We start from the raw sequence: 22718 nt of genomic DNA on the forward strand, positions 1-22718 counted from the left end.
CCTCTTCTGGCTGATTTGATGCTATTTGCAAATCTAATTTAATTTCAAACTACATTCAGTTGCTGCCTGTGTTAAGGGCAGAGGGTTGGACTTGATGATCTGTTCAGGCCCCTTCTGACCGTAGAAACTATTAAGTTAATGTGTGCTCAAGATTTGCTGTGGAAATATAATGCTTGTTGCAGCACATGGGCACGGTACCCGGCCTCCATGGGAAGTTACTAGACGTGCACCTCCTGGGCTGCCACCTGGGAAGAAATCCCACTTGATCTGCACCACAAAATGCAACCCACAGTTGCTGTCCTGGACCAGAGGGACAGATGTCCAGCTTCTGCTTCCTCTGTGCAAACTCCCCCTCCCCCACAAAGTGTACTTCCTACCTACAGGGACTTTTAACCATCTCTCACTTTCCTGGAGCCTGAAGGCTGACAGAAAAAGGTCTTTTTTTTTTTTGCCATTTCTCAGCCGGTCTCATAAAAGGTATCAACCTCTCTTTATCAAAAGAGTTTTAGGTTTTTTTTTTAAATTTTTGTGGCCCATCTTTGGGCAAGGGGTCAGAGGACGTCTCTAGGTAACACCCAGCCCTGCCCCGTGAACACAAGGGAACAGGGTCAGAGTTTCCACCCCTAGCCCTGCCCCATTTCATCCCCCGGGGGGCTGGTTTTCTCATGTACCCGACTGCTTGCTGCTGCTGCAGGGACCGAGGACCCCCGGGGCCGCTGTGCGCTGCTCCGCCCCCGCCCACCCTCCACCCTGCGCTGAAGCGAGGGAGGCTCCTGCTCTCCTCAGGCCCGGGGCAACCCTTCAGGCCCCAGCGGCCGGTTTCGGAAGCGTCGCCACACTATCTGGGGTCAGCCCCGGCGGCTGCTTCTGAGGCGCTGCCCCGCCCCGCCCCCAGGGCCCGGCGCGGCCGCGCGACGCTGCGATTGGGGCGGCGAAGAAACACCGCGTCATCACGTTGTAACGAGGACGAACGAGAACTTTTAATAGGCGCCGAGAGACTGAGGACTTCCCGGGGGGGGGGAGGGGGGCGTGGCCGGGGCGGAGGCCGAGGCCGGGCTGACACCGCTGGGCTGGAAGCGGCGCAGCTGCGGGGAGGATGGAGCGGGGCCCGGGGCGACTCTACAGCTGGAAGGTAGCGGAGGTCTGCGGCACCCCGCTGTAGATGTAGGTGTTATTGAAAATGACGAACTGTCCCGTAATCACCTTGATGACCTCTTGAGCAGCAGCTCCTGCGTGGGGGCAAAAGCCAAGTTACCGCCCCATTTGAAAAACAAACAAACCCCCCAAACACTCGGTGAACAGGCCTGCCTCGGTTTAGATTCGAACAGAAATGGGATGGTTCAAAGTGTATTGTAGGAACTACAAGGAACTCCTCCCGAAAGAAACAAGAGTTTCTCAGTCCTCATCCTAGTATAAAACATCCTGTAGAAGCTCATTAGGTGCTTTCTTGAACTGGGGCCAAAAGTAGTAATATTACCTCAATTAAAAAGGATCAACATTTCTACATTAATTCAAAGGAAGTAACCACATCTAGCGTCCCTGAGTGGGGGAAAAAAAATCTTATTTCAATCCACACACTTCAGTTTTTCCTTATCCAAGATGTCCCATTTTCCTTTGGAGAGAGATTACAGTCCAGGCTTTGAGAACTAGGAAGTCAGTGAGATTGCCAAAAGATTTCACAACTCCAATTCCATAAGTAGTCTCCAAATCAGCTCCCAATTAGCCTTTCTGCATTTTCCCCTCTATTTTTAAAGTTATCCCAGTTTATCCCCTCTAATATACATGAAACAAACTCTTAGAGGCATGTACTGTCTTTGAACATTTTGCTAAGCACCATAAAGATTCATGGAGATGACAGTTTTTAAAAGGGTAAAGATGATGTTTACAGTTCATATAAACATTAATACCCAAATAGCTGATTATAGGAAATCAAACAATGAAGCTAAGTTTATAATAATAATAATACTTCAATTACCCTTAAAGGGGTTCCCCCTGACTATAAATAGCTCCTGCAGGCTTTTAAATAAAGGAACAGCCTCAGCCCCACCTGGCAAGTGCTTGTTAGAGAGGCATTTCAGACTTTCATAGAAAGCAGGTCTCCATTGATACTAGCATTAAACACTTGTCATATTTTACCATGCTGCTTTTTCATTTTTTTAAGCTAGTCTTACATATTTATTTTTTAAAAATCTACAAGAATTTTTTTTGTAATTTTTCCCTTATTTATTCATCAGAACACTTGCTAGATCGACTATTCCCATAAATTGTACAGGGAAGGGATGGGACAAGAGAAGGGGAAAGGAAGGACTTTACAGTGTTGCAATCCAAACAATTTCAGACTACAGCCTATATTTACTTTGTTTGCACTAAGCACGCTGAAAAAGGAATAATATTCAGGCTCAAGTATTGTGTCACTGTTAACAGTACTGCACAGGTCTACAGGATTAAACTTACCTCCAACAAATGCAGCAATAGTATGTGGTTCTGCAGCTCCATAGCGGCAGCTAAATAGCAAAAATAAATTAGTTAGCATTTTCAGGACAGTTTAATGAACACAGGAAAACACCAGTGGCCAGCCTGTACTTACAATTCGTGAACATAGTCATCCTTCACTGTTACAGACAGCCCATGTTCCTGAAGAAAACCACTGAGGCAAGATTTCAATTTCCCAATATCATCTTCCACTTGGTAATTATATACACCTAGGAAATAAAGTCTCTCTTTATACTGACCTGCAACACTCTATAGAAATGAAAGAATTTAATCATTTTAATTGTGTCATAGATACCTTGTTATTGCAATAACTAATTTTTTTAACCAAGTAACAAAAAGTAGTCATTAACTATGTTGAAGACACAGCCCTAACAACAATTACCTCTGATGAGGATCAGTCAACAGGCCAAATTATGTCATTTAAATCAGTCCTGAGCTGTTAGAACCATTAGAGTGATTTCAATTTAGAATTATCTTTTCAGATTCTGAGAAGAAATTACTCTTTGCAATATTGGCAAAATGAAGATACTATATACAAATGGAAATTGGTCTGGTAAAAATACTGGCTTCCTATAGTTTATATGTACTATTATAAATTAGATTGTTGTAGGTCTTAAAGCAACTCATCTGCATCTAAAAGTGTAGTATGAGCTTACCTGGGTATCTACCATGTTGTTTATGAAATCTATCCACTGCACGGAGCATTAAATATAGCACAATCTCGCTGTCTGGGTTATCCATGTTGGAAACTAGAAATGGAAGCGAGGGAAAGGGAAGAAAAAGAGATTTAGTATTAGTTTATAGTTCAATGATGATGGGAATATTTCTCATATGCTTTTTTAATCAAGGTACTTTGCCACACCTTCCACAACTAAATAGTCTCTCTCTCCTCCTTTTTTATCCTAATTGTTACCACATGTCATTCTGACTCTGAATCCCAGGCTGACTGACAAAAAAATTAACATTCTATACCAATACATTTTTACATAAATTTTATTCACTGGAACTATTAACACATCCCAATTTAACAACAGCAGGTTGGCTGGGATATTTACCATATTTACTCCAATCAAAGACAATGCTCCCCCTCCCATTCAACATGGATTTAAGTACAAGGCTGGGGGGACAGGCAGCTGCTGCAGCTCTAGCTTCAGTCATGGCCCAGGCTCAAGTCACCTGCCACTTACCCTCAGTCACACCTCTGACTCCAACCCAGGATGTGGAGCACATGGTGACTCCAACCCCATCCAGCCAGGAAGGAATGGCAGCAGTGATGGAAACTCTAGCCCCAGCTTCATCCTGGTCCTGGGGCTGAAGCTGTTGTTACTACAATCACTGCTGCCTGCCCAGGTGGGGGCTGGAGCCACCATCTGACCTGGGCTGGAACCGTGACTAAAGGCAAGCAGTTGTGGGAAGGGGAAGAGGGGGATTGAGAGCAGGAGGGAGGCAAGGTGCAGGGGAGGTGTGCAAGCATCACAGGAGAGAGCAAGTATGGAAAGATCGGAAGACAAGTGCAGGGCGCAAGGGCAGGGGCCAATTATTCCCCTGCTGCCTGCCCCTCCTCCCCCACTGCTTGCCCCTCTGCCATTGCTTCCTCCTGCAGTGGTGGGGCTACAAGTTTAAGACAATCCCTCAATAATTAGATTCTATATGTGGAAAATTATACCTAATTTATAACGTTTCCATGTATGTAATTAATTACTGGGGGTGGGGAGGGTCTTTTTTAAATTCAGTCATCTTGGATTCAAATACAATACCTTAAGTCACAAAGTAAGTCTTATAGCATACAAAGAAAATTCTAGATATTTTTTGTGTTAGAAAATGTAGGGACTGTAGTTATGTAACAGAAGTCAGCTTTATACATAGCATAACAGGGATTCTAAGTTTAGAAAGGCTCACAAAGGGATTTAAGATGAAAAAAGTTCCTAAATTATAGAACATTACATAAAATGAAACAATTCAAGAAAATGCTTACATTGTTACACAATATTTACATTAGTTGACAAACACTAACAATCATGAGAAAAAAAGAATCCTTTTGGCCAAAATATTACCGGAAGCCTGAAAAGATGTTCATTAAATATTGTAGGTGGGTCTGTATTCCTTTCAACATCATTGTATCCCTTTCAACATTTGCCTTGGAATTTTATTTTAGCATCATTAAAAATATTAAGTAGTCATGCCTCATTTTATTAAATGATAACTTGCTATTTGTTTTATTCAGAAATTAAACATATGACAAGTCTCAGTGGCCAACAAAAAGAGACAATTACCCTGTCTTTGTTCACATGGAAGCACTTCTTAGTTCCTGTGACAACTAATTAAGGCAGACAGGGAAAAACAGTTTAAAGAAAAAATGTAACTGACATGAACATTTTATGTATATTACTACCAACAAGAACATTTGCAAAGGACAGTTTAGGGACTATTAATTCTGTGGCTTATTTTTGAAATTCTAAAGGAAATTAACATCTAGATCAGGGATGCTCAACTTTTAGCCCAACAGTTTCTACTTCATAAAGGTTCCATAGTGAAAGAATACTATGTACAAGTAAAAGAAACCTTACTAATTTCATCCTTGTTAAAAGTATTTAAGCCATATTCTTCAGATAGAGATCTACACCGCACTACTCGAAGAAATGCTGAATTGCTGCCTGAACAAAGAACACAGAAAAGAAATATTACAGCTTTCGCTACTATCTCATTTCTTTAGATATACATTTCAGACTATATCTAATGTTACGCAAAGGAACAAAATTGATTATTTACCTTTTTATGCTGGAGCAGCATTTAGCAAACCTTGTGGGTTTACTGTAGTGAAGCTGGGTACTCTTTTGCTCCCCTACTTCAGATGCCACTTCCCCTTGCTGCCAGCAATCAGCAGCAGGGAAAGCAGCAGCTGAAATGCGAGTGGGGGGGTGGGGAAGGGGATAGCTTAGATGTGGGGTGGGGGTGCCAAACGCTACCATGATTTGCATACAGCCCCTGCCCCCCACCCCACCGAACCACTACACTGTAGCATTTATTCATATACAAAATGAAAACAAATGTTGCCCAAATGACCGAATCCTGACCAATTCTTAATATTAACTTATGTACCAATAGTTTAGTTTTTGGGGTATATAGTATTCAATACATCTGCCTCCAACATCTTTCCACAGGCCCTAATTCTGGAAGACCCCTGCAACTTCCACTGAAGTTAACAGGACATGCAGCACTTCTCAGGAAGATATCATGTTGGCAATACTGTACATGAAACAGCGATAGAGCTACAATATTCAGAATTTAAAAACTTCCTGAAAATCTCTGAACTTTCCCATTAAAATGATGCAATACAAAATCCAAGAATACTTACAGAGCAATTTTAATTCTCTCTGTGTAACCGACTCTGGTGGCTAAGAAGAAACAAGAGTATGTTTGCTTCAGCATAAAACAATTGTTAGAGTATTCATATTTTAAGAAAATACATTGAAGTAGGTAATGAATTTTTTGAAGTTACATTCAAGTGCCTTTTCACTGAATATTCATCATATGATATTATGATACAATGCTAACAATGACAAAAAACCCATACCATATGTATTTTGAAATCATAAGAACTTCAGTAACTTTCTCTAAGAGAGTGCAGTAGACAAGCCAGCTCCTCTTTTCCTTCATTTACTTCTTTCTTTATTCTGTACAGAGGATATAGACCAATTATGGTCTTTTTTATTAGAATGAAATGAATTTATGAAATTAATTTGATATAGAACTACCTTGCCCAGTGACTGTAACAACTTAGCAGCATGATTACCCACAGCAGTAACATCTTTCTTTGCTTTTTCCCGGTATCTGTAAAGTATAAGAAATAGTCTTAATAAATTAGTTTAAATCTAAGACGTTTTTTGGGTTTTGTTTTGTTTTTTTTAAACAGTCCAAAACTGAACTCTTAAAGTTATCCTTTCCACTCTATGGTGAAAATATATTATTTTCAAATGCATGCAACATGGATATTTATCAGTTACCTTAGGAACAAATAAGTTCCTTAATTCCACCTACGTTATATAATAATTCCATATGTTTAAAGTCTGGTGACACAGGTGTGTATCAAACTACAAATTCTATTCTGTGACTAACATTCACAGTTCAACAGTCTTCACAGATGCAAGCAACCATTTTTCTGCCAAAGGCTATCTTCAGAAAACTGTGAAAAGCCAATCAAAGGTCCCCAACACTGCACAACTCTTTCTGGAGCAGGGAGTGGGGGGTTGGCAACTGAAGCCCAGAAATTCTGAGAGAAGCATGTGGGCTAGAGAGGTGATAATATTTCAATATAAGCCTGCTTCTCTATGAAGAAGAGGGTATTTTACTGCTGAGCCAAATAATTTCAGAAAGGATAGTATGAAGAATCTGAACCAAACCCAAGAACTCACTGGGTCCTGAGGTCACTAATGGAGCTTATGTTTAGTTGTTTCCTTGATCTGTAAAACACTAAGTGCTGTTTAAGAATTCCACTGCTAAATCTGTCTACTTACTTGATTGCCACACTGAGAGAATTCATTAGAAAATCAGTTTTTGCAACGAGATGGATGTAAGAGGTTTGGGGGGTAAGAACAGTTTATGTCCAAAGAAGGGGCTCTGTACAGCTGAAGCACAGATCAGGGTCTAAACACCTAGACTGTGCAATCCCACTGCCCAAGGAAGATATCAGAGATTATCTGCATCTAGGAGCATACCTGACAGACCCAGAGCTAGGATCCTATCAAAACAGACCAGGAGCTATTCAGAAAGCAAGACATGGCCAGGCTGTAAAGCTATCTACAGTCAAAAGAAAAGGGCTTTGAGAATTTGGCCCAGAACGTGAAGTCTGAAAGAACTGCCCTTCCATTGCTGTAAAAATGATAGTTTTCAAAGCAGAAGCATGAATACTTACACATTTTGCAATTTGATAAATTTACTAGAATCTGCTATCATATCAGGAATAGTGCCCCGAACAGGTAGAGCTCCTTGCCCCTCATTTGCCACAAATTCTTTTACAGCTCGGGTTAAAATCCAAAAGTTTGGTGACTAGAAATGTATAAAGGACAAAGGTTCATTTTTCTATATGCAAAAGAATAATTTATAAAAATTTAAGAATCTTGATCTTACTCTCGTTACCTGCTCTGTGAGATTGATACAATTTTCATCATTAAAAATTTCTTCAATACACCTTGGAATCTACAAGAAAAAATATTTCTGTATTTATCCACATTTCTATTTCAAGAGTTATCCCATCCATAATTATGTAGGGGATACAATATCCACATTACTTTAGACCTTCTAGACAAGACTAATCTATTCTGAACTTCGAAAAATAAATTGGAGCTTTTCAGGAACAGAAGCAGCAGCATTAACTTTCTCTAATTAAAAATGAGTCCAAAACTGGATATTCAGAAAGCAAATATTTGTAGTTATATCAAATGCTAAGCTACACTATGTTTACGAATTCAACACAATTTTAAAAAATAAAATAAATTTAGTGCTTTCAGTTTGCAAAAGGAAATTTATGATTTGTTTGCTTGCGATAGCAGCAGACTGAAAACGCTATGACCCCAGAAGAAGCTCCCTTCCATTCATACGAAGAACACGAGCAGTTTGGCAAAATTGCTCCTATTAAGCATAGTTTGGACAGATATGTTGAATGAGTTTCTCAGTCAAGATCTACCAATTTGTCATAACTGGACCTGCACTACTCTCTCTACAACACAGACTGGTAGCCCTGCTGTACTGTTCTAAAAATGTTTTTGGGTTTATATTATAGAAATAAGAAATGAGTGTAGTGGACTGTAGCCCATACTAACTGTATACTAAACTAACCAGATTTTTCAAAAGTGTCAGAAAGCCAACACTACTTAATCTTTAATTTCTTTAGCTATGTCTTAGAATTGAAGATGGCACAATTTTCATCATATCTAAGTGCGTGTATGGTAATTCCACCAGGGAATTCTTTTCTTACAGGTACATAATGCATTTGGGAAAAAAACATAACAATACAGTTAACACATCATATTTTCTTAGTATATTTTAATGCATTTGAAAAGCTGTTTTTACCTTTGTAGTACTTAGTGCTGCATTCACATTTTTCATAGCTTCTTCAAAGTTCTCTTCATCTTCTGGGATCCCATTTTCATTCTTTAAAATACCTTTTTGAAAGAGTAATATTTTAATGCAAAGTCCTTCCTCTATCAATATTCCTAGGGTCATGTCTGAATAACTGATTAGGCTTTGCTTTCTGAGCTTCTGTTATATAACATTATGCTGGAACTGTGATCACAAACTATATGAGCCATTATTAACTTTTAATGTGATGGGTCATATGCATAAGTATTTTGCTAAGGTATCAAATATGCCTTAATATTTCAGGACAGAAAATTTAATAAGTGTAGAGCTTTTTGCTATGAACATTCATAAACTGAATACCAGAGCTTGTCCATGATATAGGAAAAATAGAGAGGGAAGCTGTAGTTATACAAATGCCCAAAACAAATCTTGAAATAAAGATCCGTTTAATTTGATTAATTTGTGGTTTAATTAATATATTTTGATATAGATAAATAAGACTGATCCTTCCTTCTAAACAGACTGCTTCTGTATGAATAACACAAGAATACTGATATATATATATATATATATATATACACACACACACACATACATATACACACACACACACACACACACACACACACACACAATAAAACAACCTGAACAAAATGAAACAGACTCAGACATAATACAACATTTGAACATTACAGGAATTAAGTAATCGCTGTTTCAACAGTAATTTTATTATTGTTACACTCCAATATACCTGATGGAGAGTACTACAGATGTAGATTGCAGCAAAAGCCAAGTCAACATAACCACTGCACTTGAATTCTATAAAGAAGCCAATTTTTAATGCTTTGGAATGTCTTCCATTAATGTATTCATAAAAGAACAAATCAATTTTTTCATACAAGATACTAATTCCAAAAATGCCATTCTGAAACACCACAGCCTCATTCTGACAGTAGATTTAAGTGCTATATTTTTAAAAGATACAGTTCTAGTATTAGAATTTGCGAAAGGTGCCTACCAAGTTTGATAGCGCTAAACAATGAAGTTCTCTACTCAGAGTAATTACAAAACGTCCAGTGGCTATGAGAATACCTTATACAACCTCATTCTGACCTCCTATGGAAGCATTGCCTTCAGGATTTAAAACCAATAGGCATGCAATCATTCATTTTCTATTCCCATTCAATCCTTGAACTTTCAGGTGTGGATCTTTGAAAGGGATTCCACCTTACTTCTGGTGAATCAATCAGGCAAGAGACGCAAAAGGTGTGCCAAATTCATACCAGTCTCAGTTCCAGTACCAAAGGCCACCCACTTCTTTATTTCATCAAATTTTTAAACTTATGCACCAACATTTTCTTAAATATTTTTCTTTTTTTTTCCTCTGAAGAGAACACTAAGGACAAGTGTTGACAGGTGGCATCATAAGCATACTCAAGATCTTAAAACCCATGCATGTAAGATAGTTGCATCATACTGAGGATGTCCTGTATACTTAGTTATAAGGACACAAATCAACACGGACATAGCTTACATTTATTCCTTAAGCCACAGCAGTAAATTTTACCTCGAGCATTTTTATACTGACAAATCTCCCACAAAATGCATTACCTTGTCTAATCATCTGCCTGAAAGCTTCCTTTTCTTTGTAACTCCTAGGTAACTGATCACTTTTCTAAATGTAGAGAAAGAAAAACCGATCTAATTTTCCATCCAAATAAAAACAAACACACCTGTCACATTGCTACAGTCTAGGTTGACTGTATCAAAGTTAATAGTTTGTTTCAGTAACTAATTCAGGAAACAGTATGATAAAAGCAAACAGTTTTGTAGCAGTTAAAACCATCTGACCCCTCCTCCCCCACCAAAAAAGGTGTCAAGTGTTTTCATCAATCATCCACCCCCAGTAGACTAAAATCACAGGAAAGTTTCCTTTCCATGATGCAGTAGCTAGGTAAAACACCAGACACACAAATAAAAATGTGGCAGTCATGACTACAGATGACCCAGGAGGGAGTTGGGATGAATATCAAAACTACCAGACATCTCCTTGCAAGCACAGAGCTTGACTGGCCAGTGTGGAGAAGCCTGAACTGCCTCCACACCAAGGCTGGTAAGACTAAAGTTAACATGCAACTGTGCGCATACTCTAACGACACAAACACTGTGTATATATATGAAAGAAGCTTTCAGACTACAGGATACCTACTGGCCTGCCCACATATGGGGTAACCAAGCACTGACAAGGACCTTGTAAGGCCTGTTTTGGACTCAAGTTTAAACACGGCTGTAAGGCTGCAGTTTGAGCAAGAGAATGTGCCTGTTTTGGACTCAAATTTAAACATGACTATAGGACACAAGAAGATGATCAATCACTCAATATTTTTTGCTACCAAACCAGCTTGGATAAAATACACTTGATAAAACCCACATCACTCACTCACTCACTCACTTTGAATGAGATATTATCAACATACCTCACTGTACCATTTTGCTAAGTACTTTGCCACAATCACAATCCATGGAGTGTGGCTATGGTCCTGCAAATGAAAACAGAAAAAAAAACCTTTAATTAAGCATCTCAAAAAATGGAAAATGTGCAGGTTATCCCCTGCTTTCAAAAGTAAAATATTATATTGGCATCCAGTAAGTCATGGCAAAGCAATCGTTCTCAACGTTTTCAGACTCAAGGCCCCATTTGGAGAATGCTATCTCTTAGCTTTTGTTTGTTTCCTGACTACCAAAACTAATAGCAATTCTTCTGTTGCACGGAACTCAGAAAGACCACGACAGGTCAAATGTTTTTGACCATGGGGATTCCCTATTTGACACCTATGGGTCTATCCTCCGGCCCATGTGCAAGCACTTGCACAATTAACAGTACGAATATTGCTTGGCACCCCACCACAATCTTACAGCAACCTGATTGATAATCACTACTCTCAGCAAAGCACATCTGCAGTTCAACTGACCTGGACTGGCTTTGGATCACAACTACAATTAAGCCACATATGATGAGCTTATTTGGCAACCAGAGAAGGAGGCAATGTGGCTAGTTGTCAGCTAATTCTGAAAACCCATTAGCTAGCTCTTGGGTGGTAGCAGAAACCACTGTGCTTCAGCAGAGGTGAAGTAAATGAAGGAATAGATTCTGGCTGTACAGGGAACTTTGAGTGTGGAGGTGCTCAATATTCTGCTGGGGGAACTCCATACTGTGGAGCAGAATCCACTTAATCTACAGTAAAGATGCCTTAAGTAGCTCTTTGATTAATTACTTCTGTCTGGACTCTGAATAACAATATACCTTGGATAATTAGGTACCAACAGGGAGGTATATGCACAGCTCGAAAATGAAATCGTAGGCATGTTTAATTCATTTTAAGCAGTGTTTTTATATAGAAAGCAACAGGATTAAGCAAATGGTTTGTGCAATTTAATTGGATTTAAATGTCTGCCCGTATTACCCTGGGCATCCCAGCAGGCTTATGCAGTACAACAATACAAGGTACAATTCCAATTCTTTTACCACAAAAGCTTGATAGATCTACATTTCCCATGGAGTCTTCTCCTTTGTAGGACTTAGTCACACATGAACACCTTCACTACTTTTGTTCAGATATAGAGCTTCCCAGTTCATTTAAAAATACCTCTATTAGATTAAAAAACAGAAAATAGTGATGGTCCAAAGAAGTGCTAATTAGTTTATAATCTGTATGCCAGAAAACGAGTTGCATAATTATAATTATATCATGTATGGATTCAATGACTAATTTGTTTCAAGCCCTCTTGGATCCAACAGATTAATAGCATCATCAGGGTAGTGACTGAATGCTCTGCTTTGATGGAGCTTTCCTTCTTTGTACCTTTTTCTTCCCTTCTGGTATTAATAAAAGAAGGGCACATGCCCTACTCTGCGATACTGTAACTCTACCTGTCCTATCTTAGGAAAGATAAACCAGTGCCAAACCTGTTTAAGCAGCATGAAATTTATTTACACGTCCAAAAGGAGAAGACCCAAGTCCTCCATACTAATATTTAGTTTTCTTCCCTCATTTACTTCTTAAAATGCATGGACTTATTTTCTGTTACAATTCTGTTAGTATTCACCTGTGTTATAAAGAAAAACTGTGATTCAGTTTGGGTATTTCAGCTATAATTTTTGGCTTTGATTCTGTACTACTTTAATGAATATTGAAATTCTGCCCAGAGAGAGTGGGCTAAGTAATCTATCAGGCAATAAATCTTCACCATGCTCTCAAAATAAAACTATGTATTTTGAATTGCCCAATAAAATATAATATCTACCTGAGCAGGAAAAATACATAGATCAGGCTTCCATCCAAAATTGGTAAAGTACTTGCTAAATAACCTTATGGGCAGGAAACACTCTCTCAGAGCTCTAAGATGCCTAATGCTTATCAGTGTAGAAACTACAAATGAGTGAGAGTGCCTAGTCACATCCTACACTACATATGAAATCAGGAGGGCCAAAATCATGTTTCAAGCTGCAATCTATTGTTGAAGAACATGCAAGTGATCAGTTGACTTTACTGGGTTTGAGAACATATTTTTAATTGGATTAACTGCTTGCTTTCCTCAATGCTAAGGAGTTACTTATGTCAGGTTTTGTTTGTAACTCTGGGATTTGTTTTTTGAGCGCTCCAAACAATTGCCCTCAGAAGCTCTTTTTACTTTTCTTCATGGAGGGATTCAAAGGACCAAACCACTAGCAATGGCAAAGCAGCAGAGGTCAAGAAGAGGGGGATGTCTTGAAATTTCATCTGTACACTCGTGTAATCCTTGGTTTTATGCATGCCATTCCATTTTCATTATGCTACGTTACATTCTGGGCTACAAAGCCCACACTGGGCATAAACATAGCCAAAACTGACTTAACACAGGATACCCAGGGCTACCCTTTTTCCTCCTCCAGTCAGAGAAAGGACAAATGGTACATCTGCTATCCAGGTTCTGTGACCAATTACAATGTTGCTTTAGGCAGTAGGATAACTATAGTGAAGGGAGAGGGACACCAACTTAAGAGGGAGCACCAGTTAAGCCCCCTGGCCCCCAAGGAGTCTGTCCCATGGCAAGTACAGGGACAAGCGGGTGCTGCGCTATGTCGAGCAGTGTGCCCAGAGGGGTGGAGGGTGGAATGAGCCTTTCTACCCCTTCCCCACTCCAGGCTTTGCCATGAGAGGCACAGACCCAAACAGGGTACCAGGAGCTTTCACCACTACCTGTGGCTCAGTGGCAGCAGCCCCAGCTCATTTTGCCAGGGGTCAAGTGACAGCAATAGTGTTGTCCTCAAGTAAGGAGAGCATGGGCAGGGAAGACTTCTTCCCCCAACCTGCTACACCCCCAACCCAGTAACTGAAAAAGCTTGTTATGCCTCTGGTTTAAGTCAGACTTCACAGCTCCCTTCAGCATAAAGTCTTACACTAAAGGACCTGGCCCAAATGGCATATCTAATTGACTATCATAAATCTCATAAAAAAGTGGCTTCCTTTCTATGCAAAATGATGTTGCAATACCCAAACACCATTCAAACACAGTACTGTGTCTAGCAAGAGGAAGAATTCACACACATGCAATTACTTGCAAAACAGTGCCTGTCTTTGCATGCAAAGTAGAGAATGTAAATCTCATGCCAACCTTTTTTTCCATATGATCCAAGTCATATGTTTGAATATGTTCTCTCAGCTCTGGAAATGGACTGTCCAGTCTCAGATCTTCTAATGCATTGTCAGGGTGAGATTCTACGACTATAAAGAAGTAACAAGGTATATTATTTTACATAAAAGCAAAATAATATATGTGCTCAAGATTTCAAAATGAAGGAATAAATGTTCAATGTAGTGCTTAATTATGACTCCCATTAACAATTATTCTCCTAATGGGAACTATGCATCATTGTAAAATGTATTGCATAATGTAAGGCAGTCTAACAGTAGACAAAAATCTCCTCTTTTATAAAGGAGTCAGATTATCAAGTTGTTGCATGCAGTTCCCAGTGTAATATGTCCACTGCTGAAACTCCAACTGCAACTATGAGGGATTTTAACCAAGGAAACAATACTTCATATATGCAAACAACTCAACTAACACGTGTACGTGACTGCTTTCATTTCTTACAATGAAATCAACCTTATTCTGGATGTTCTTTAATAATGATGCATTACCTGGATGTTCTTTAATAATGATTCTCATGTAGCCAACCAATCCATAAGTCCTACAGACTAACAGAGGGATGTTATAGTTCCAGAGAAGGTCAGCTAAACGTAGCAATGTACTGGAAAAGGAAATACAATTGGTTTCTTAAAATATGCAGTTGATAATACACATCCAACTGTAAGAGTTAATTAAAAAAGGTTCCTGCAAGAAGGAAGTATTATATGATGATATTATTATGATCATCTTATAAGCATGTCAGAGAAACTTTAACTGCCATCCTAAAAATACATTCCTTTAATTTGCATCCATTGGTTCATTAATGTTGAATTAATTTCTATAGCTCAGATTTTTGATGTCAGTCTTAAAAACACATTGATACAAATAAAATGGTACAACTATGAAACAAACAAACAAACAAACAAAAATGATTATATAAATCCATGTTTAAAGACAAATGCAACTCCTATAAAAGGTATCCCTGACAAAGCTTAGAAGCCATATGTAACATATGACATCTGGTAGATGTCAAATAAGATGTAAAAAATGCCAGAGCTGTTTTGAAAGACCTCTTAACTAGAAAAAAGTACTGCATATTTAAATACCTATGAAAACAGCTCTTACATGTTGCACAACAGCAAAAGGCAAAATTGCTTCACATAACTCAAGTTCTCACAATACGGCTGAAAAAGCTCGCAGCTTTAAAATCAAAGGATGAAAATTTTATATACAATTATTTACCTTTCTGGTAGTTGGGTTGCAACCACCATGTTAAACCGACAGAAAAAGGACGGATCATTATCTAAAAGTTTTTCTGGGCTCTAAAAAAAGTACAACATAATTCAAAGATTGAAGCATACAGTAATAATTTTCAAAAAAAACAGAACATGTCAAAAGCTAAAATTGTATTCAATATGAGTTTTGCATTTAAAATACTAATTTCTGAATCCTCATCGTCATTAAATTACAAAGGTTATTCAAACACACATGAAACTGATTTGCCCCAAGTAATCTGAGATTTCATTTCAGATCTATTACCATGAAAATATTTACATTTAAAAAATAAATACAGATAAATGTGTAACTAACGATTCATTTATATATTTGCTACACTCTAAAAAACCAGAATGCAGCAACGACTTGAGAACACAAACCTCCTCCACAAAATTTCCAGAGACTTCATTATTTAATTCTTGTAAGAGCTCTGTGGCACTCTGGGCTCGATTCTGTTTTAAAACAATTGAAGCATTTTTAAGTCTGTTGAAATGTATCTACAATTTAGAAGTTAATATTATCTTTTACATATTTGTAAAATAGCATATATACTACTAATACAGTAAGTACATTATGTTAAAAAACTCATTTAACTATTTAAACACTCATTCACTCACTGCTCACCATAGCAGGATTTTGCTTAACTTATACTGTGCTTTACTAAAAAAAAGTCAGTTAAAAATATGCAATGCTTACTTTTAATTTTAAAAACAGCAGGCACGTCTACACATGCAGTTTATCTGGCCTAAATTGAGTCTGGTATAAACTACACTGGAGTAAGTGCTTTCAGGCATGTGTCTATACTGCTCTTTGCACCATTTTCTGCAGCTTGGCAATGAGCCCCTGATGCCACTGGGGGTAGCTCTAGGCTCTCCCTATGTGCTAGCTCAAGGGCTAGCAGGGAGCACCAGTCAGGAGACAAATATCCCCTTGCCCCAGCAGCAGGAAGCTCCTGGCCCTGGCTTCCTGATCAGAGGCAGGTGTCTTAGAGCTGTAGGGGAAGGTCTCAGCCGCCTGCCCTGATCTGCCAGTGCAGCAGCTGGCAGCTAGTACAGTTGCAGAGCTGGTGCTGGGAGCTCCCTGCTAGCAAGTGCAGAAGAGTCTGTTCCTTGCCCAGCTCCACAACTGCGGAGCTGAGCGGGGAACAAGATCCCTAGCTCTTCATGCTTGCAGAGCTGGACAGGGAACAGGTTTCCCTGCCCTCACCAGCAGGGAGCTCCCAGCACCAGCTCCACAACCACTGGGCCAGTGCTGGGAAATCCTTATCCATTGCTGGCTCTGCAACTGCATGGCTGGTGCGGGCAGATGAGGGTCTCTCAGTACCGTCTCCGCCCCATGCTCCCCAATCATGATGGAGGAGCAGGGGCCGGAAGATAAGGATCTTCCAGCTCCCACTCCCCGATCCCAATCTCAGAGTGGGGGGCTTGGAGCTCCCTGCTGCCATGGCAGGGGGACATAATCGCTGCCCAGGCTCCTGTGGCAGAGCCCACCCCAGCATGAAGTAGCTCCCAGGGGCAGGGAGTTATCTTCTATCCCCTGGCAGACAGCTGACTGGGAGCAAACAGTGCTTCTGGTCAGGCATCTACACAAGCACTACTGCACTGTTACTAATCTTGAGTAAATTTACTATTTGTATTTGCAGGTAGCAAATTTACTTGGGATTAGGGAGGTTTATTGCATAATAAGGATGTACACATGTAGACATGTTTGTTCACAGTAAACTATAATGGGCAATTAAATGTCCCATGTATGTTGGAAACTAAGTTCTAGATGCAAGTTGCTTAAGCACTACTACAAGCTAAAAGCTAAGCAAGCTCTAATGAAAGTAACAGCACTACTAACTAGTGCTAGGATTCTGAAGATGGAGAGCATGAGAATAAACAACAGAAGTTAAGGGGATGGGACCTGGGGTGAAGAGAAAGGAAGGGTAAGCAACAGCAGTTACTAATAGAGGGATAATAATCCTCTACAGGGCCTAATTATTTTGTCTTCACCATCCTTAGAATCCATTTTGTTTCACCAACAATCAAGAATGATACTTCTTTTAATTACTCTAAACGATAATTCATTTTAAGGTAATGGCACAAAGCCAACTACAGCAAAAAATCTGAAGTTAAAGGGATATTTTTACCAAACTGTTCCTCTGACAAGGTAAAAGGAACAGTGATGAAAATAGTAAACAGACATAGAATATAGCTATTTTCAGGATATTTTTAAGAAGCTCTTGAAAATGCCCCCCAACCTTCTCCATCCAAAACCAAGCCATGGCTTCTCTTCTCTTCCTCCCCAGTTTAGGTCATAGTCTGTCTTTCCAATACATGGGCTTCCTTGTGGGCTTCTAGTCACCAACTTCAAAACTTAACATGGCCAAAACTCATCTTTTCTCTCATTTTTTCCCCTGAACCTCTACATTCTCACTTTTTAGTATAGAAGAAATGAAGTTTACATACAAATAGCTGTAGAACTCTATTCATCACCTCTAAGATATCTGGAGTATACCAAACTCATCGGGCTCTGGGGCTCAGGGCTGGTCTATAGGCTGCATCAGGCCCACAGACTGACCCCGTGTACTGGATCCAGTGCACATGCTGGTCCCAACTCCACTGCCATATGCAATATGCACCCCCAGACCAGGCCTGTGTGGAGCACGTGCCCTGGAATGGCCAGGTGTGCATGCTGACTCTATCCCATCATGTACTAGGCACCAGATAGTGCATGAGGCAGAGGCTGGGGAATGCTGCATGCAATGTAAGAGCTGATCTAAAACCCACAAGCAGCACTGTGGGCCAAATGACAGGCCTCTGTGGGCCAGATTCATCTTGCAGGACATATCTTTAACAATGCTAGCTCTTTACACTTACAAATGAGATTTAGTATTGCCTTACCTGGCCAATATGGCTTTTTTGTAAAAAGAAGCTGAGAAAGGAAGCAACAGAAAAAGACAAAAAAGCTTTAGTTTTATGATCAATACTATTAAGTTTCCCTGTAACACAAAACACATAGTTGTGCTTCATAAAATGACAAAATAAGTTCTTAAATTAAGTCCCTCAATTATGATTTTAGCATCTTCATTTGACTACTTTAAAACAACTCTTTCGGTCCTATACTATCAGATTTCTAAAGACGCTTCATCCCAGTCACTATAGTTCCAATGCATTTTACCTCCCTTTGCCAATAAGGAACTTGTTACAGATTTAAGCCCTGAATAACTATGGCCCTATTTCTCTCTCCCACAGCTAATGGAATGCCTGTGCTCAGGGAGCACAACTGAGCTGTGTGGGCTTATGGTTCTAGTTCTCCCTCTGCCTTGCACTAGTGCCTGGATTTTATACATATGCAGTGTAAGAAGTTTCATTCCAATATAACACTGTTTTACTGAAGAGTTGTTTGTTTGTTTTTCCTAAATGCATCTGTCTCTCAGGAGACATGCAAGCACAGCTATAGGAAAACTCTTCCCTTGGTAAGATTAAGTGACAGTAATTTTTTTTTTTGGCAATAAAACCATTTTTGCTATTAAAACAAACTGTTTAATTGTATCAAAGTCAGGTGAACCTTGGCTAAGTCACAGTAGCAGAGCAAGAGATTCACCACACTTATTTGGATTTTTTTTAAACTATTGTTTTCCCAACCAGGAAGAAATGAGTATTAAATACTAATTCAATTTCAAATAATCCATTTAAAAACAGAGCAATTAAGAAACTGCTAAGTAAACACCTAAGATACTATGAGGAATAAAGTAAATATGTAAAAAATATAGAAGAAACATGATTGTCTGGAACATGATTCTGAACCTCTGAGCCGATACAGAAAATGAACAATTAATGCTTTTAAACTGTAGATATTAAATCCAATCACCAACAAGTTTGTATAGAAAAAAAACATACTTATTTCCGACATCTTCTCCAGTGACTTCATTCCCATCAATGATTGTAAATGAACCGATACCTTAAAAATAACACAATACAAATAATTAAAAGTAAATTTCCTAATAAAAAACCTTATTAAACTAACCTTAGAATCAGGTTTATTTACCTGGTAGCACTAAATTTTTGAGGATTTCAGTTCCTGTGGCTGTTGCATGGATCACACAAACATGAGCAGATTCTAAAGCCTCTTGTCCATGGTCACCCCACAGCCTATAAAACAAGAAGCACAAAAATCACTGAGAAAAGTTAAGATGGTAGACACCATCTGACAGGTAGTGGAAATCTTCAGTCATACTCCCTATGGTCCAGCATGCCAGTTTTCTGTTCATATAGGCAGACTGAGTCGGAAAGTTTGTCAAAAGCTTTCATCAGAAAAAGCTGACTTGATTGAACAGCAGCTTCCCACAAAAGGCAACGTTCTATGAAATTTTGGTTTGAGAAAATATTTTTTATTCTTTTTATCTTGTTTTTATTTTATATTAAACCAACAATAGTGCATAACATCTGAAGTGTCATTTCAGAATTCTGGCACAAAAATAAAGCTTAGGGAATTCTATTTCCTGTGAAGAAAACTTTAGAGGTGTTTTGTTTTACTAATTTGAAATGGACTCAAACTTTACAGTGCTGAAATTTACAGCAACCCAGGATTTCTCAGTTTAAGCCAGTGGATCTCAAAACAGCATTTACACCGAAAGAGTGCTTAGCACAGGGATTCTCAACCTTTTCCAATTCAAGGTGTTCATCGCAAGGCCGGAGGCACCCCCAAGACGACACCAGCTCTTCAATTACATTTCTTTGACTCCAGACAAATAGAACAATTTTTCTGTAGCAGAATTAAACACAGTAAGGTGAAACGAAATCCAAACGATATTAAAAACAATGCAACTGAATCCCATTAGGCAGAAGGACTCCACGGGAAGAGACGAATCCAGGGATGTACACCTTGCTGGGGTCATTTGACCCCCGTACTCTTTCCTGCCATGGCAGGGGGTTGGACTAGATGATCTACTCAGGTCCTTTCCGACCCTAGAAACTATGAAACTTCTTTGCGGACGGCATTCTCACTGTAAAGTCCAAACGGAGGAGGCATGGCTGCCACAGGCTGCCTGCCATATGCTCTGGGTGTTGGGCACCATCCTGCACCTCTCCCAGCCTTTTCAAAACACAGCATGAATCAGTTCACAATGGAGCAGCGCGCCTCAGCTTTTCATACAGGAGGAAAAACGCCAGCTCCTCGCCACTCCTGTTTTGGAGCAGGGTGGGACATTATTTCGGCAGGCCACTTAACGAATTTTAATGAGCAGTCGTGGGCTGCACACAATCGTTCAGAGGGTATCATTTTAACAAATTACAGATAATCAATCATATAATAAAAACACATATCTACTATAACTTTTTAATTTTATGTCAGATATATTTTTTTGTCTTGATTTCTGTGTTTTTTGAGTAATGTATACAGAGGCGATAGTTACAAAATAAAGTTACACTTGTACATTATGTGGAGGTAGGGCGAGGGGTGCATGTGAGGCAGGGGTGTGGGCATGCACACGTGTGGGGGGCTTGCTGTGCGCTAGCTCCCAGGAGCTGGCCAGGGGTGCAGGGAGGGAAGGAGGTGGGTTGGGGGTGCCAGCATAGCTTGCCCAGGTGGTGTGGTGTAGGTGCATGCCTGCCCCATCCAGCCTAGGGCTGCCCCTGTAGCCCTCTGCATAGGGCTGAGCCCTGCCCACTCCTGCCCAGGGCAGCTCATGTTGTACTCCTACTTGCACCTGCACCTCCTGCAGCCACCTGGGCACTGCTTGCCTCCCCTCGCCTCCAATGGCTCTTCCTTCTGCCCGTTACATCGCTCCGAGCAGCAAGCAGCATGGGGACACAATGGTGGCCGTGGAGATCCACACCAGGCTCCACACGCTCCGCCAAGTTGAGGGGAAAACTGCAACCTGACAGCTCCTGCTCCAGGACATTTTCCACCCACTCCACCCGCCTGGCATGAGGAGCAGCACTCACAGGCGGCCAAGCAGGTGGAAGGCAGCTCCGCTAACACACTGCGCCCCAGCTGGGGCAGTGCCATCGGCGGGCGTGGGGCAGGTGGAAGCCCCCTGTGGAGGGCGGATACAAGCCCCTGGCAGGCTGGACCCAGCCCATGGGCTGTATTTTACCCACCCCACTCCATAAAACAGCAGGCCAGCGTTGCCAGGCATACAACAATCATCGCATCATTATGGTAATGTCAACCCTTGCGCAATGTACAGCCAACAACAGTAAAAGGACTCAAAACCTAGTCACTTTTTTGGCAGCTCATTGAACCCGCAAAGCCCAAGTCACTCCTGGGGAGCCTGAGCCCACTTTCGGGTGCTTGCCTCAAAAAAGAAAAAAAATACTTCAATTTGGGTGCCCCACCCAGTCCCCCACTCCTCCCCACCCCGGGGAGTTGCAGCGAGCCACACTAAGTCATGGAAAACACCATTTTCCACGCTTTTTGCATATTTTTCAGCGCACGAAATTTTTTTCAGCTTCCACGAAAATCACGTCGTCTTTAAACCCTGGCAGCGGGGAGGCGGAAGGCCGGTCACCCCCGGGCTCCCCACGCCAAACCCCGCAGCCCAGCCCCGCACCTGAGCTGCCGGTCGTAACGCTGCTCCTTGAGACTGCCGCGGCCCTGCTGCGCCATGGTGTGGGCTCGGGGGCCGCTGCGCATGCGCGGCCGCCACGAGGCATGCGCAGTAGCGCCTGGAGCGGGCCAATGGGCCGTGGGGGCGGGTCGGAGCTGCGGGGTCGGTTGGGGTCTTTGGCGCGAGAGTTGCTGCTTGCCTGGTTTATGGGAATGAACGGCTGCAGTTTCAACGAACTTCTTGCCACGCGTGTTTGCATATTGCACTTAACCCACCCACGCGTGATTGCGAGTCAAAAAGTCAGCATTGGGTGGCGAGGTAGCGCAGGGGCGGGCGCCTCCCTTCCGGGCGACAGGCTGAGGCGCTGCCCCACGGTGGGTGGGGCCTGGGCACTGAGCAGCCGCCCCCTTCATTTGGACTTCAAAAACGGGAAAAGTTCCCGCGTTGGGGCTTAAAAACCCACGGGATGGAAATGGGAGGCTCCTCCCTAGCTTGCTTCTGCAGACCTATGGTTGAGGGCAGGCGAAACTTGGGGGGCTCTGAACGTGGGATGCCTGCCACAAGACTTTGGAAATATCTGAAGCCCCAGGTAGGGGTGGAGGATGTTTGCCGGTGCTGGGCTGCTTATGGTTCTGGACCAACTCACGGATTTGGACTCGATTTGGCT

General features: G+C 40.9%; 1 protein-coding gene across 1 annotated transcript; it reads right to left on the minus strand.

The window, feature by feature from the left end:
• Positions 1-958: 958 nt before the first annotated feature.
• On the minus strand, positions 959-22140 carry NAE1 (NEDD8 activating enzyme E1 subunit 1). The gene is made up of 21 exons (XM_019505551.1): positions 22055-22140; positions 19549-19652; positions 19401-19461; positions 18402-18432; positions 15897-15968; positions 15484-15563; positions 14754-14863; positions 14227-14336; positions 11049-11111; positions 10183-10246; positions 8563-8654; positions 7630-7689; positions 7406-7539; positions 6249-6324; positions 5849-5888; positions 5061-5147; positions 3150-3242; positions 2588-2702; positions 2455-2504; positions 1103-1229; positions 959-1017 (listed from the first exon to the last, which is right to left on the minus strand). The coding sequence occupies exons 1-20, from the start codon at positions 22135-22137 to the stop codon at positions 1120-1122; spliced, it is 1635 nt and encodes a 544-aa protein (XP_019361096.1). The 5' UTR covers positions 22138-22140; the 3' UTR covers positions 959-1017; positions 1103-1119.
• Positions 22141-22718: the final 578 nt, after the last annotated feature.

This window comes from Gavialis gangeticus, unplaced genomic scaffold, assembly GCF_001723915.1.
Source record: "Gavialis gangeticus isolate Ggan-Ray unplaced genomic scaffold, GavGan_comp1, whole genome shotgun sequence".
NCBI lineage: Eukaryota > Metazoa > Chordata > Crocodylia > Gavialidae > Gavialis > Gavialis gangeticus.

Coding starts and splice junctions, on each gene's coding strand:
- NAE1 (XM_019505551.1), bottom strand. CDS start 22,137: ATGCGCAGCGGCCCCCGAGCCCACACCATGGCGCAGCAGGGCCGCGGC. Junction 19,462..19,548: donor CAAAAATTTAGTGCTACCAG/GTAAATAAACCT, acceptor GTTATTTTTAAG/GTATCGGTTCATTTACAATC. Junction 5,148..5,848: donor GAGAGAATTAAAATTGCTCT/GTAAGTATTCTT, acceptor TTCTTTGTTCAG/GCAGCAATTCAGCATTTCTT.